Genomic DNA, 12,158 nt, shown 5'->3' on the forward strand with positions numbered 1-12,158 from the left:
GTGAGCCGCGTTTGGGTTTTTTGTGTTGTGTCTGTATTTTTCTTGTCTGTGAAACAAATCTCAAGATTGCAAACCATGAACGCTTGTGGGAAGTGTTACTGTAATAATCAAAAATGCTTCTCAATATGTGTCTTGCTTTACCATTCAACCGATGGCTCAGGTTGTGCACATTTTGGCTTTTGACTTTCCCTGGCCCTATTCTTAACTGTTAATTTTCAATAATAGTGACATAACTGGGCTTCAACTGAAACAAAGACAGGAGAATTTATTTTCTTTTGAGTTCTTATGCAAAGAAAGGTATAGAAAGTTGCACAATTAAGTTTTTCATGGTCATTTTTTTTATGATCCATGTCTCAAAAAAGATTTATGTCACTAGTAACTTTAGTATGAGTTTTCTGGCATTTGCTTTTTCTCTTGCTGCTTGTGTACTACTACCGAGTAGCCATAATGGAAATCCAGCAGCTAAAAAGAAACATGCATATGTCTTTAATGCAAAGCAATTTTTTCATGTGAGATATTGCCATCCAGGTGTGCTTTCAGGGAAAATCAAAACTAAAATTCTGCCATCCTCTAAGTAGCTTCGGAGATGGGAGGAGCTGTCTGAAAGCAATGAAGACAGATGAACAAACGTCCTATTTTTCCTTGCCTTCATTCTAAATATTGTATATCATGACCCTGTTGAAAACATCACTGACACTTAAGTTAACGATATCTCAAATACAAAGCGTAATATTAAGTGCCATATGGGCTCTTTGAACAAAGCTTCCCCTACAATGGAAAGAACAGAATTAGAAGCACCGGTCCAAATAAATTTGTCAACTTTGGTATTCACTAAGGAGGCATGGAAAATCACAGCTCTTGACTTAAAGTCCTCAATGTGCTGCTAGAGTGAAGTTTTAGAATAAAATGCATGGCCAAAATAGGCACACCAGTCACTTCAGTCCTTGTTTAAACTTTCTCACGAAAGCCTGATTTTCAAACAGAAAATGTGGATGGTCCTGTGCTTTTTGAAAGATCAAGCTTTTACTGTTTTGTTTTTGTTGGTTTTGCTTTTTTTTTTGTAAACTTGGGGAATTTACAGTCCCCACCTGAGTTACCAGTTTTAATAGCCTCGCCCCATTTAGCAGTTAGAAAAGCAGTGGTAGGAAAAAAAATGGCACTTTCCCTTCTTGGGCTATATCACCTGTGGGAATGTTTTTTAACTTGTAAAAGGCAACTTCTGATTCTCTTTGACCTTTAGATCAACAGGATGATCAGGACAGGATGGAGGAAAGACTGGCCCACATTGCTGATCATCTTGGATTCAGCTGGACAGGTAAAATGCATGTCGTCCAGAAAGGAGTGAAGCATTCCTCACTATTTTCATGTTTCTTTCAGATGATTTCCTGATTATCTAAAGATATTTGATAGAGATATTTCAGTAGTTTACTGTCTTCTGGATACTAAGATTCCTATAGCCTTTTAGGTAAGAACTGGGATGTGGAGACAAGGACTTTGTTCTTGCTGCATCTCCATGGAGAAGGGTGAGAGAGCTGGCATACGTTCCTCTCTTTTTCCTTGTGAAATGCAACATGTCTGGCTAGAACAGGATACAGGAACAAACATTATCCGTGTTCTGGGATTCCTCAGCTGGAAGGCCACTATAGGAATAAATTACATGAGCTTCTTTTCTACATAACTGTCCTGAAGAAAAATGGATAAAAAGGGTCTTATTTGTGGCAATTACTTTAACATTGTGGATCAAATAGGTCTGAATCAGTTAACAGGACTGGGTACAAATGAAAGTAGCACAGAGTGAAATGCAGGTGTCTGTTGCTGAAAACTGGCTCAAAATTGTTTATGAAGAAAAGGAGTCAGGAAGAAATCTTAGCACCATGTCAAATGGTGCAATCCAAGGAGAAGTTGCTGCAAAACCCATTAAATTGGGTCAACAGTGTTTTGTATCTATCCCTAGAGCGGTACCATGCTGCTGGAAAGAAGCAAGGCTGTAGGAGTTAAAGATGAGTTCTGTTACAGTGAAAAGAACGATAACGAAGATTGTGCTCTATACTGTTTTTATAAGCATATATAAGTATATATAAATATACTCACAGTATCACCAATACTTTTTGATATGTCACTCACCTCTTCCTGCCCTGTCCTGTGTTTCAATCCATAGAGAAGACTGGGAGAATCTGTCACTCATCCTATCATGGAATATGTTGAATTCAGTAGGACTTGGACCTATGCAATGTAGCAGAATATGATGAAAATGTTATAGAAATTAATAGTTCTGAAAACAAAGGTAGAATTAAGGGACACTCATCAAAGTAGACAATAATGATTTATAGCATTTTAGAGAGGGCAGAATAATACACTGCATAAATATTCCCATCTTAGATTATGGTAAAGATGGATTATAGTAAATATGACTGCATCAAATGTTAATTTGGGGGATAAAGTGGCATCTGTTTTTTGTCCAAATGTATGCAACTCCCAAGGATTTGACTCTCAAGTGTAGTTGCTATATCTTTGTTGAAATTTACAGTTACACCAGTTTACTAGTCAGCCTGGAGATGAGGTTGTCCATGCTTTGAGGTTAGGGTTCCTTCCTCCCTGTTAAAATGTGATACCCTCCAAAATAAAGTCCATGCCCCTGTAGTGATGACAGTGGAATAAAATAGGAATCCTTCTTTTTGAAAGCAGCAGAAATCCAGAGACCAGGAATAACAGTAGGTTTCTCACAAATTCTCCATGGTTTTGACACATCTGATGACCTTTCTCAGCAGGCAGTGGCAGGAAACTGCTCCTGGTTTCAGATACAGTAAAGATGCTACAGACTATTAAAACATTTCGCTTTTCTGGACAGCAGTCTGAGGCTGTGCTATGTCAGAAAGACATCAGTTATCCTCAGTTTCGTGTTTTCAGTTTCCTTTATTCAGCTGTTGTAGACATTGCTTTAAATGAAACAAGTCCAGCGGAGTAGTAATACTATGTTTTAATATAGCCCGACTACAAAATGCCATTATGAAAAGTGAAAACCTCTGCCTAGATTTCGATGATGCCTTCTAAAATATTCAACACTGCAGAGGATAGAATCTGCTGAGCAGGGTGCTCTACTAGAAATATTTTTATCTGCTTGTGTGCTATTTCTGCAGCTGTGCTATTTGCTCATCACTGCTAAATATGGTCAATGACAGTGTGTGCCTGTCAGAACTAGGAACGACAGGCAGAAAAAATAAAAGCTTAGATTTCTAGGTGTAGATTTCTAGGTGTAAGCATTTCTGTCTTTGTCATGAACTTACTGTTGAACCGTGCCTCTAAATATAACACAAGGTACACAGAAGCAAAGACAATCTGGTTTCAGAGAAGTCTGTAATCTACTTTGCTGACGATGGCTGTAAAATAGATTGAAGGCAGGGAGAAAGAATAAGGCATCTTTACAGAGGTGGATTTCTTTTTCAGAGCTAGCGAGAGAACTGGATTTCACCGAAGAGCAAATTCACCAGATCCGAATTGAAAATCCAAATTCACTTCAAGACCAGAGCCACGCGCTCCTCAAATACTGGCTCGAAAGGGATGGGAAGCATGCGACAGGTTTGTTTCGTCTTACAGTCCATATAACTGTCTTCTGTTTGCTAGTTGAGGTGACAGATGCTGATTACAATCACAAAAAGAGAATTTGGGTAAAATGTTGGCTGTAGAAAGAATGACCACAGGTTATATTTAAGTTTGGTTTTTTTCCAAAGCTTGTCTGCGTAACATGGCACAACATAGGATTCTCAGAGAAATAGATCAAACTTCTTTATTTGAGGGTGAGGCAGAACATCCTATAACAAAGAAAGAGCGGAAAAACAGAAGCCTCTTTTTTCTTAACTGGAAAATGTTTGGGGGAACTAAACAAATTGGTTACAGGAAGAGACAAAATGAGTGGTAATTTTTATAGGCAGCCCTTTGGTTCATTTTAGATTTTATGTGGTAATGCTTCTAAATGCATCTGTATTTTATATGTGATATTATGTTGGTCAGTATCCTGTGTATGTCCTCCCTGTGGAAAACAGAAGGGAGAAAGCTTGTGAAATTCTTAACTTGGCTACACGGTGTCATTCTAATGCCACAGATATGAATCTCACCCAATGTCTTACAAAAATCAACCGCATGGATATTGTTCACCTCATGGAGACCAGCGACATTGATTCCAGGCAGGTCCACAGCACTTGCACATACGTGGAAATGGAGCAAACGATAGGATCAGACCACAGCGAAGGTAAAGGTCTCCCTATCCAGGCTGCCTGGGTCATCTCACCTGAGTGTTAGCTTCTGTTCTGAAATATTTGACTAGGAGAATCCATTAGCTCTTACAGCTGAATGCTAGGATCCCATTTTGCTAGCACAGATAATGGGGATGAGCGGAACCATGATGTTGCACTAGTTGCCATTTCATGGGGTATAAGATCTCCCCATCAGAAGATTCTTTCAAAGCATATAAAGGAATTTTGTCAGAAACTACAGCAAATCCCAGTGCCTGGTTTGTTGAGTTTTTTTCTCATATGAATACTTTAATGAAAGTTACGAAGCTTGCATTAGGGTTGGACTGTAATTTGAAGAAGGAAAACTTTGGAGAATGTTTGAATTCAAGTATCCAGGATATTGTAATTTTGCTATGATTCTGTTGGATTTCTTCAGTTTCCCAGTCCAGTCCAAGTCCAATTTGAGCAATGGTTGCAAACTAAAGAAACACCTCCAGATTGCATGAAAGACAATTCTCTTTTCTGGAGGTGATCTTTTTACATCCTTAATATTGAAGGACTAGCTTAGTAAAGTATTAAGACAGCTGCGAACATCCCATCTTCAAGAGAGTGCAGGAATAGAAGGTTGCTCGTTATAATTAGCATTCTGATATCACAATCAGTTACTTTTAGAATGTATACCTCTGTTTCCAACCCAAATTCATGACAGTCTTTTTCCACAAGCTCTTTTTCAGAGTTCGGTAGGTTCCTTGTGAGTGTGCCTAATAAGGAAAAAGAAAATCCCAAGCTTGTCACCCATGGAACAGAAATGCAGATGTTATTATACATTTTTTTTCAGAATGAGAGCCCTTGCTTTGAGATTAGGGGTTGGGGTGGGTGTTTTATATGCTTTGAAGCACGTAAATGAGTGAGTTTTTGCACCTAGTCCTATGTGAATATCTTTGTCCATACCTGAGTAGTCATTTTTTCCCATAAGCAGATCAATAAGGGGGTGGAGGTTGTGGGGCTGGGATACGTGTAACTACAGCCTATCATACTGAGCTGGGAGAAACCTATTATGAATCTTCTTACATACTTTGAGGGTTTCAAGATTACTGACTCTAAGTAAATTTCTGGGTGATTTGCCTTTTGCCTGTTACTGAAAAGATTCATTATTTGTCAATAGCAGTGATAATCCAGTGTTCCTTCAGCTACTTACAGAGGCTCCCACTCCAGATATTTAAAAATTTCAGGCAGTGTGTTCCATCCAGGGATTTAAAATGCGCATGGAGAACATGAAGGACTTTCTGCTTTCTAGTAAGACTTGTAATGACATTTCTCATCTCTTTTTCTTAAAGGGTTTTCTGCACTGCAAGAAGAAGTATACAGGTCGAGACATAAGCGAGAAGACCACCACAGAATATCTAAAGACAGTGAGCCAACCAAACACCCTCCTCTTGTCTCTGAGGAAGATGTGTCTGTCAGTTGTTCTCCTTTTCAAGACAGCACTCCCAGGAGTGAGGCAGAAGCATCAATGGCCGAGCTCCTGAGACAAGCACATAAGGAACAAGTCGAAGCTGAATTCTCAGGGAAACCCCAAGACGTGCCAGAAAAAACATCTGCTTCACCACAGGAATATTTGTAAGTGTCAAAAGACCAGAAGGAAACCACGATGGAACAGGTTCTTTCTTTTCTGTGTAATAAGGGGATTTTACAGTTTTCTTTGAAACGATGAACACATAGAATTCTCCAATTGCATGCACCTGTTTGTTAGTTCCTACTGCAGGTTAAGGAGGAAACCTTAAGGATTAGACAGGTCAGTCCGTCATTGTGCAGACAAAACCATGATCCAGTCTGGTACACATGAAAGAAGAGAGATGTGTTTGGGGGTATTTGCCAACCATATAGATTTCTCACATGTTAGATTCCAAGTTGTGGTAAACTGAATGGAATTAGTGCTACAGAGAGGAGCCTTCCTTTAACTTCAGGATGGCTTTTTCACTCAATGCAAAAATTTTCCAACTTAATTGTTACTTACAAAACTCAGAACCACATGTTAGGAACTAGATTTTTAGAAGTAAATTGCAAATGGCCAAATGAATAGATGTGGGGTTTTATACAGAGAAGGCAAAAGCACTTAAGGGAGCTACATACAATGAAGTATAAATTTAGAAGACCTGCACAACAAAGCCTTGAATTCTGATCTGGGGCTGTCAGTGGGGTCAGTTTCATTTGGAAAGGAACTTGAAAAGGCTCATGTTTCTTTCTTCCCACTGTCCCTAGTCACATGCTGATGACTCCATGCAGAGTTCTTTAAGGTACTAGTAGGCTAGCATATTAGCAAGGATCCTCTTCCAAAAAATGAGGTTCCTGTGAGTGATTAGCTTTGATGTAGAGACACAGGTCCAAGCGTTCCAGTGCAGCTGAGTCCAGCAAATGGTCTTTGGGGGAATTCTTTTGCTTGCGATATGCTTTACACCCAGGAGCAAGTGTGAGAGGTGGAAAGCAGAGTATAAGGTGGAGGACTTACATTGCACTGATAGGGAAAAATACCAATATTTCCTAAGGATTTTCCAGGAGGAAATTAATGTTTCTGAGGAATAGAGAATACATTTCAGACACTACTGCACACACTAAATGAGCGTAGTGATATCAGGAATATCGCCCCCCTTCACGTCTAGTGTGAACTAGGAGGAAAATTGGACTGGAAATTTAAATAACTTGTAAGGAATTATACTACTATTATTCCTACCAAGAGAAACTATACAAAAAATACATATAATCTGGTGAATGGGATAAAAAAAAAGCAAGCTGCAGCAATACTGTTTAATGTATACTACAATGAAGTTGTTTCATACTTTAGAATATAGTTGTTTCAAGGGCAGTAGTCAGAGGAGCACAGCAAATTGTCAAAACCCAACTCGTATCAGATAAAAAGCCATTTACATGCAAGTTATTCTGTAAGTGTTATTACCGTTGTCTACTTGTGGATTGGTTATGGAGAAAGGAATCTGGACTCCTACTATTAAAATGTAACCATTTCCTCAGTTAACTTTTAGGACGAGCAGGAGGGAAGAAGTAAGCATACTGACACTGGTTCAATAGCCTCGCAAAAGTTTCAGAAGGGAAAGATTTAATTTTTGCAGGCTGGCTTTTTTTCAGGCTGTAATCCCACCATTTTTTAAATAGTTGTCTTTTTAGTCTTTTTAACAATATACATGAAAAGGGAAAAGTCCCCTCAGAAGAAGATCCTAGGTAGTGAAGCAGGTAATATTGTCATGACTGGTTCAAATTAGATGTGACTTTCCAAGCTACTGTTGGAGTTATGAGGTTACTTGATGAAACTCAGTTGGATGAGAGGTATATTAATATTGGAAGTGGCTGTTAATTACTCATATGCAACAGGGAAATATTGCATGTCCATCTGCTTTAATAGATGTCTTATCTTTCTATATGTTCGGTAGTCACATTGTTACAATTTGTTTAAATAACTTGTGGTATCATTTAAATCGTAGCAATGTTAAACAATGAAAATAACTTTGCAAACAAAGTAAGATTCTCTACCAAATTTCTGTTGGGTAAGGCTCTGGAACTCTATGTAAAGGTCAATCTCTCATCACCTGCAGCTGTATAGCTTGAAATTAATGGAGTAGTTACTTCATATCCATCTGTAGCCATCCAGTCTCTTTCCTTCTGGAAATAATAGGTAATACATAGGCTTTGGAGGACAGGAGCAACAGCAAAGTTCACATAAATACTTTATGGAGACCAAGTTTATGAGTGCAGCATTTGGACATCCAGTTGGAGATTTTCTTGGGTGGGAAGACAAAAAGGACTCCTAGCCCAATTGCTCTGGAGTTACTGTCACAGAGTACTGGTTATTTCTAGACTTAGCTAGACAACAGACACATAACAATATGGAATTGGCACATAATGGGCCATAATTTATGGCAACTGGTAAGCACCGCATGATAGTAACTTCCCTCTATCCTATAATTTGCAGCATCACGACTCCAGGAACAGAGTGGTCCACAGCACCAGTAACTGGAAATGCAACAGGCGAGAAATCCACCCGCTTCAGCATGTTGAAGGAAGAGAGAGAGAAGCTGTCCTCGCAGTGTCCGCTGTCTGCTCAGAGAGGTGACTCGCCTGTCATCCGAGAGCCTGAGGACACTCAGCTCTGCCAGGATGACCTCTCTCCAAGGAGAACTAGTCTAGTGATAGTAGAGTCAACTGATGAAGAGAGAGAGCAGTTTGGAAAAGGCTATGAAGAGGAATCCTTAGAAAAGGTAAATGATGAGTTTGCTTTCACAGAATTGACACACATGAACAAACTTTATGTTTCGCTCATTCCTTAAGATGAGACTATTCTGAATTGTTCTAATTAATCCCCAGCTGCAATTGAGTCTTTTCTCCTTGCCTCTGTGGTTCTAAGTGTTAGCTGTAGTCAGTTGTATAAAGTCAGTTGTTTTCAAAGCTTAAGCAAGCCACATACCCTAAATACAGACAGGCTGAAATTGCAGTTCTGCTACCTTTATTGTTCTTTTGTCTGGGACAGTTATGTCTGTGAATATGAGAGGATTAGTGTAAGTCACAGGTGCAAAAACAAACTATGTACAAATAGATGGTGAAAATCAGGTGTAGCAAGTTACAAAGGAATAAGGTTAAAAGCTTATGAAGACAGGCACGACTAGCCCAGAGCGGCATGAACAATGGCATGAAAAATACTGTAAAGTTAGTGAGGTGGAAAAGAGGTACACTGCAGAATACTAAGGATGTACCAGAAGAAAAGAACTTGAGAATGATGTTTAGGTAGAGTGCAGGCAGCAAGGAGAAACGGAGACAGGAGATGGAAAGAGAAGAAAAAAAGTCTATGGGAGGTAGGTTATCAGTTGCGTAAGACAAAGGAACCTTATGGCAATGTTGGGAGAGGAGAAAATGTCAGAGGCAAGGAAACAGCAACTTGTGGCTTTTAGTAGGGAATGTAAATGACTTGGCAGATATAGGTCTAAGAATAAAGAGCTCTCTTTGCCGGTTGGAAGCGGAAGAAAAGGAGAAGGTGTAATTGTGCACGAGATGAGTTTCTCAGTGAAGTTGGAGCAGAGGCAACACAGTTCTACTTTAGCTGAAATTGTTTCCTGTTGTGATATGCACCCAGAAACTAGCTCTTCTTTCTTTACCGTTTGTATTGCCAAATGTACCACCTCTAGAATGAAGAGTTTCAGAGCTCTGCCTCTGGGATCACAGAAAAAGGTTCAATATAAGATGTGTGCGATAACTCAGACTTTGAAAGATTAGCTATGATGGGACTTGGTAGGATGGCTGCTGTGGGAAAAGCTGCCCTCAAAAATAATGGACTTCTTGTTCCCTTCAGTTCTTTTATTAAAGTAAACCAACAACCACTGAAAAGAAACACCTCCCTCCTGCACCTTATTTATTTTCCCCTGGGTGCTTATGTACTATTGACAGTTCACATATAGTTCTTTTCAGGTTCTCTTTACATTCTGGCCTCTTCCTTTAAATAGTTAAATCCTCCCTATGTGGGAGAGAGAGCAGCTTCAATGCTCATTACTAATTTTTCTTGATCTTTCCAGTGCTGTGGCTGTTGTCCTGTAGTTCAGACTGGTTAGTCCTGCTGTCTATCTGCTTCACTCTACCTCCCGGTAGAGAGAATTAAAAGGCTTTCCTATAATTTTCTGTGTAAGTAATACAGAAACTGTACGTGATACGTATGAATTCCGGAGCTGGTGTTAGTAGTATCTTCCAGTCCCCTGCAGTGCAGTGATGTCATGCTGCAACTTTCAGGCTTGTCCCTGGCAACTTTAAGAGCACTAAGAGAGTTCCACAGAATTAGTACCACAAAGATTCATCCTTTTTTTGTCACTGTGCTAACGAAGAATTGATGCATAGTTGAGGGGCCAAAGCCTCCCGCCTCAAAGCAAAAACAGTTTTAAATAAAAATGAGTCAGTACTCCTAGAACTGCGTACAACAGAGCACTGCTTCCATGCTTCCAATAGGAAATAGCCAAGGAGTTAGGGAAGCTGGAGACCAGCTCAGATGAGGATGAGATGATCACTACCAGGGTCGTTCGTCGCCGGGTGATTATTCAGGTACTGAGTGTTGAACGACTGCACGAGCCAATGGTGACTGGGCCCTGGTGACACCCTTAGGTCTGCTGCTGGGACAACTACTTGGCTGATATTGCATTTGACACTGGAACACTCCCAACTAATGCATGGGCTTTGGATAAGCCATTCTGATACCTTTTCTTGAAAGAAGGATTACAGTAATACTGCTAACCCAATGCTGAATTATGTTACATTCCTCAGTTGGAGGCAGGTGGAGGCTTCTCAGCCCCACACATGACACTGTAGGCTAGCATATATTTGCCCGGCCACTGCAGCATTGCTTTTCTTTGCATGCTTTTCTAAGTATTTATTTGCAGATCAACTGTTTTTTCTAACATTTTGCAGTAGTTTTTGGTTTTCCATTCTTGAACCAATTAACTGATTTTGACAGTGCTTATTTAAACTTACCCACACGAAGGCCTCACTTCATAAAGCTTTGTTCTTTGTTGTACAGGCTGATGGTATGCCTGAAATGCCACCAGAAACAGTCACAGAAGAGCAATACACAGATGAACGTGGCCACACGGTGGTAAAGAAGGTATTGTCAGTTGCACCCCTTGCTACCTTCTTACTGTTCAAGATCCACAGTCATGGCAAAATTGTAAGAGTAGAGCATGGAAGGAACAAGAATTTCTCTTTGTGAGAGATTGCAATGTGTTAAGAGTTGGCTTGACTCGCAAGATCATTTAGCGTTACAGTTAATAACGAGAATAAGAGGAAGAATGGTTTTGTTAAGTCTTTTGGGACAAAGCTCTATTTCCTTCTTCAGGTCACGAGAAAGATCATCCGGCGATACGTCTCTCCAGATGGCACAGAGAAAGAGGAAGTTGTAATGCAAGGAGTGCCACAGAAACCTGTTGCCATCGAAGAAGGGGATAGCTATTCCAAAGTCGTAAAACGGGTCGTGCTGAAGAGCAGCAGCGAACAGTCAGAGGTCAGATCTCATGCTTTCCTGATGATGATACAAAGCAGCATAAACACCCCTTGCTTGCATTAAAACAAAGACTGAAGTTTGAATGGTACTTGGAAAACCATTCTTGCAGATGGAAAGGCCTCCAAAGACAGATGGAGAAAGGTGGGGGTGGGAAAGTGGAAAGAGGGAACGAGGACATGGATTCTGCCATTTATGGGAAGTACAGAGTTCATAAAGCTTCGTACTAAGATGACATACGGATAGAAAGTGATTCTGTATTTGTTAGCATACATTTTACTTTAAGGAAAAGAGTAGCAGACATTGAAAGGGAATGATCAATGTTCTCTAGGTGTCCACAACTAAGCCTTTCTAAAACCAGACAGTTACATTAGGTTTCACTTTCTAGTGTGTTCTCTGCTTTGCAGAGGAAAAAAAAAAAGTATCGCTTACATGCAAATTCTTTGTAGAGCTAGGTCATTAAAAAGCAATGATGACCCGCAAAGGTAAGCACCTTTCACTTTGTCTTTCCCTGCCTTAGTTCACCAGTGTCTGGATGGACAGATGTAAGGTTGGAGGGCCAGAAGCTAGCCACCAGGCTTGCTTTTGGCAGGTCTGCGTTGAAAATGACAGGTAACGAGTGAATTTCATTAAAAATGCTAAGAACAGAATTGTGGTTCTCTTGCTAGAATTCAGCCTCAGAGTTAATTCTTTAGGAGGAAGGCAACAAGAAAACAAAGTAATTTGGTTTTAGTTAGCTGACCATACCAGAAAATACAGTCTTTTTCATATGGAGCCCATAGACAGTAAGTATGTATTTTTTCCAATAAAATTGTGTTTGTCACGTTCCCTACCATTCTGGTCTGGTTGTTTCTGTAAGAGTTCATTGGCTTTACAAGTGTGACTTGTCT

General features: G+C 39.9%; 2 protein-coding genes across 16 annotated transcripts in view; one reads left to right on the forward strand and one right to left on the reverse strand.

Annotated features, from left to right (window-relative positions):
* NEUROG2 (neurogenin 2) overlaps positions 1-12,158 on the reverse strand; it is a 456,819-nt gene that overhangs the window by 427,816 nt on the left and 16,845 nt on the right. The gene's annotated exons all lie outside the window — the stretch shown is intronic.
* ANK2 (ankyrin 2) overlaps positions 1-12,158 on the forward strand; it is a 372,658-nt gene that overhangs the window by 354,947 nt on the left and 5,553 nt on the right. For 11 of the 15 annotated variants that reach the window (XM_061343843.1, XM_061343845.1, XM_061343842.1 and 8 more), the window contains 8 exons: positions 1,241-1,315; positions 3,445-3,576; positions 4,100-4,246; positions 5,567-5,849; positions 8,212-8,497; positions 10,227-10,319; positions 10,792-10,875; positions 11,107-11,271. In XM_061343843.1, coding sequence (XP_061199827.1) covers positions 1,241-1,315; positions 3,445-3,576; positions 4,100-4,246; positions 5,567-5,849; positions 8,212-8,497; positions 10,227-10,319; positions 10,792-10,875; positions 11,107-11,271 — 1,265 coding nt within the window. The remainder of the gene's footprint in view (positions 1-1,240; positions 1,316-3,444; positions 3,577-4,099; positions 4,247-5,566; positions 5,850-8,211; positions 8,498-10,226; positions 10,320-10,791; positions 10,876-11,106; positions 11,272-12,158) is intronic. The other 4 variants (XM_061343855.1, XM_061343852.1, XM_061343854.1 and 1 more) reach the window with 1 other exon arrangement.

This window comes from Neopsephotus bourkii, unplaced genomic scaffold (genome assembly GCF_033783945.1).
Source record: "Neopsephotus bourkii isolate Nb327-2 ecotype Australia unplaced genomic scaffold, CSIRO-AGI_Nbou_v1 NB_1827, whole genome shotgun sequence".
NCBI lineage: Eukaryota > Metazoa > Chordata > Aves > Psittaciformes > Psittacidae > Neopsephotus > Neopsephotus bourkii.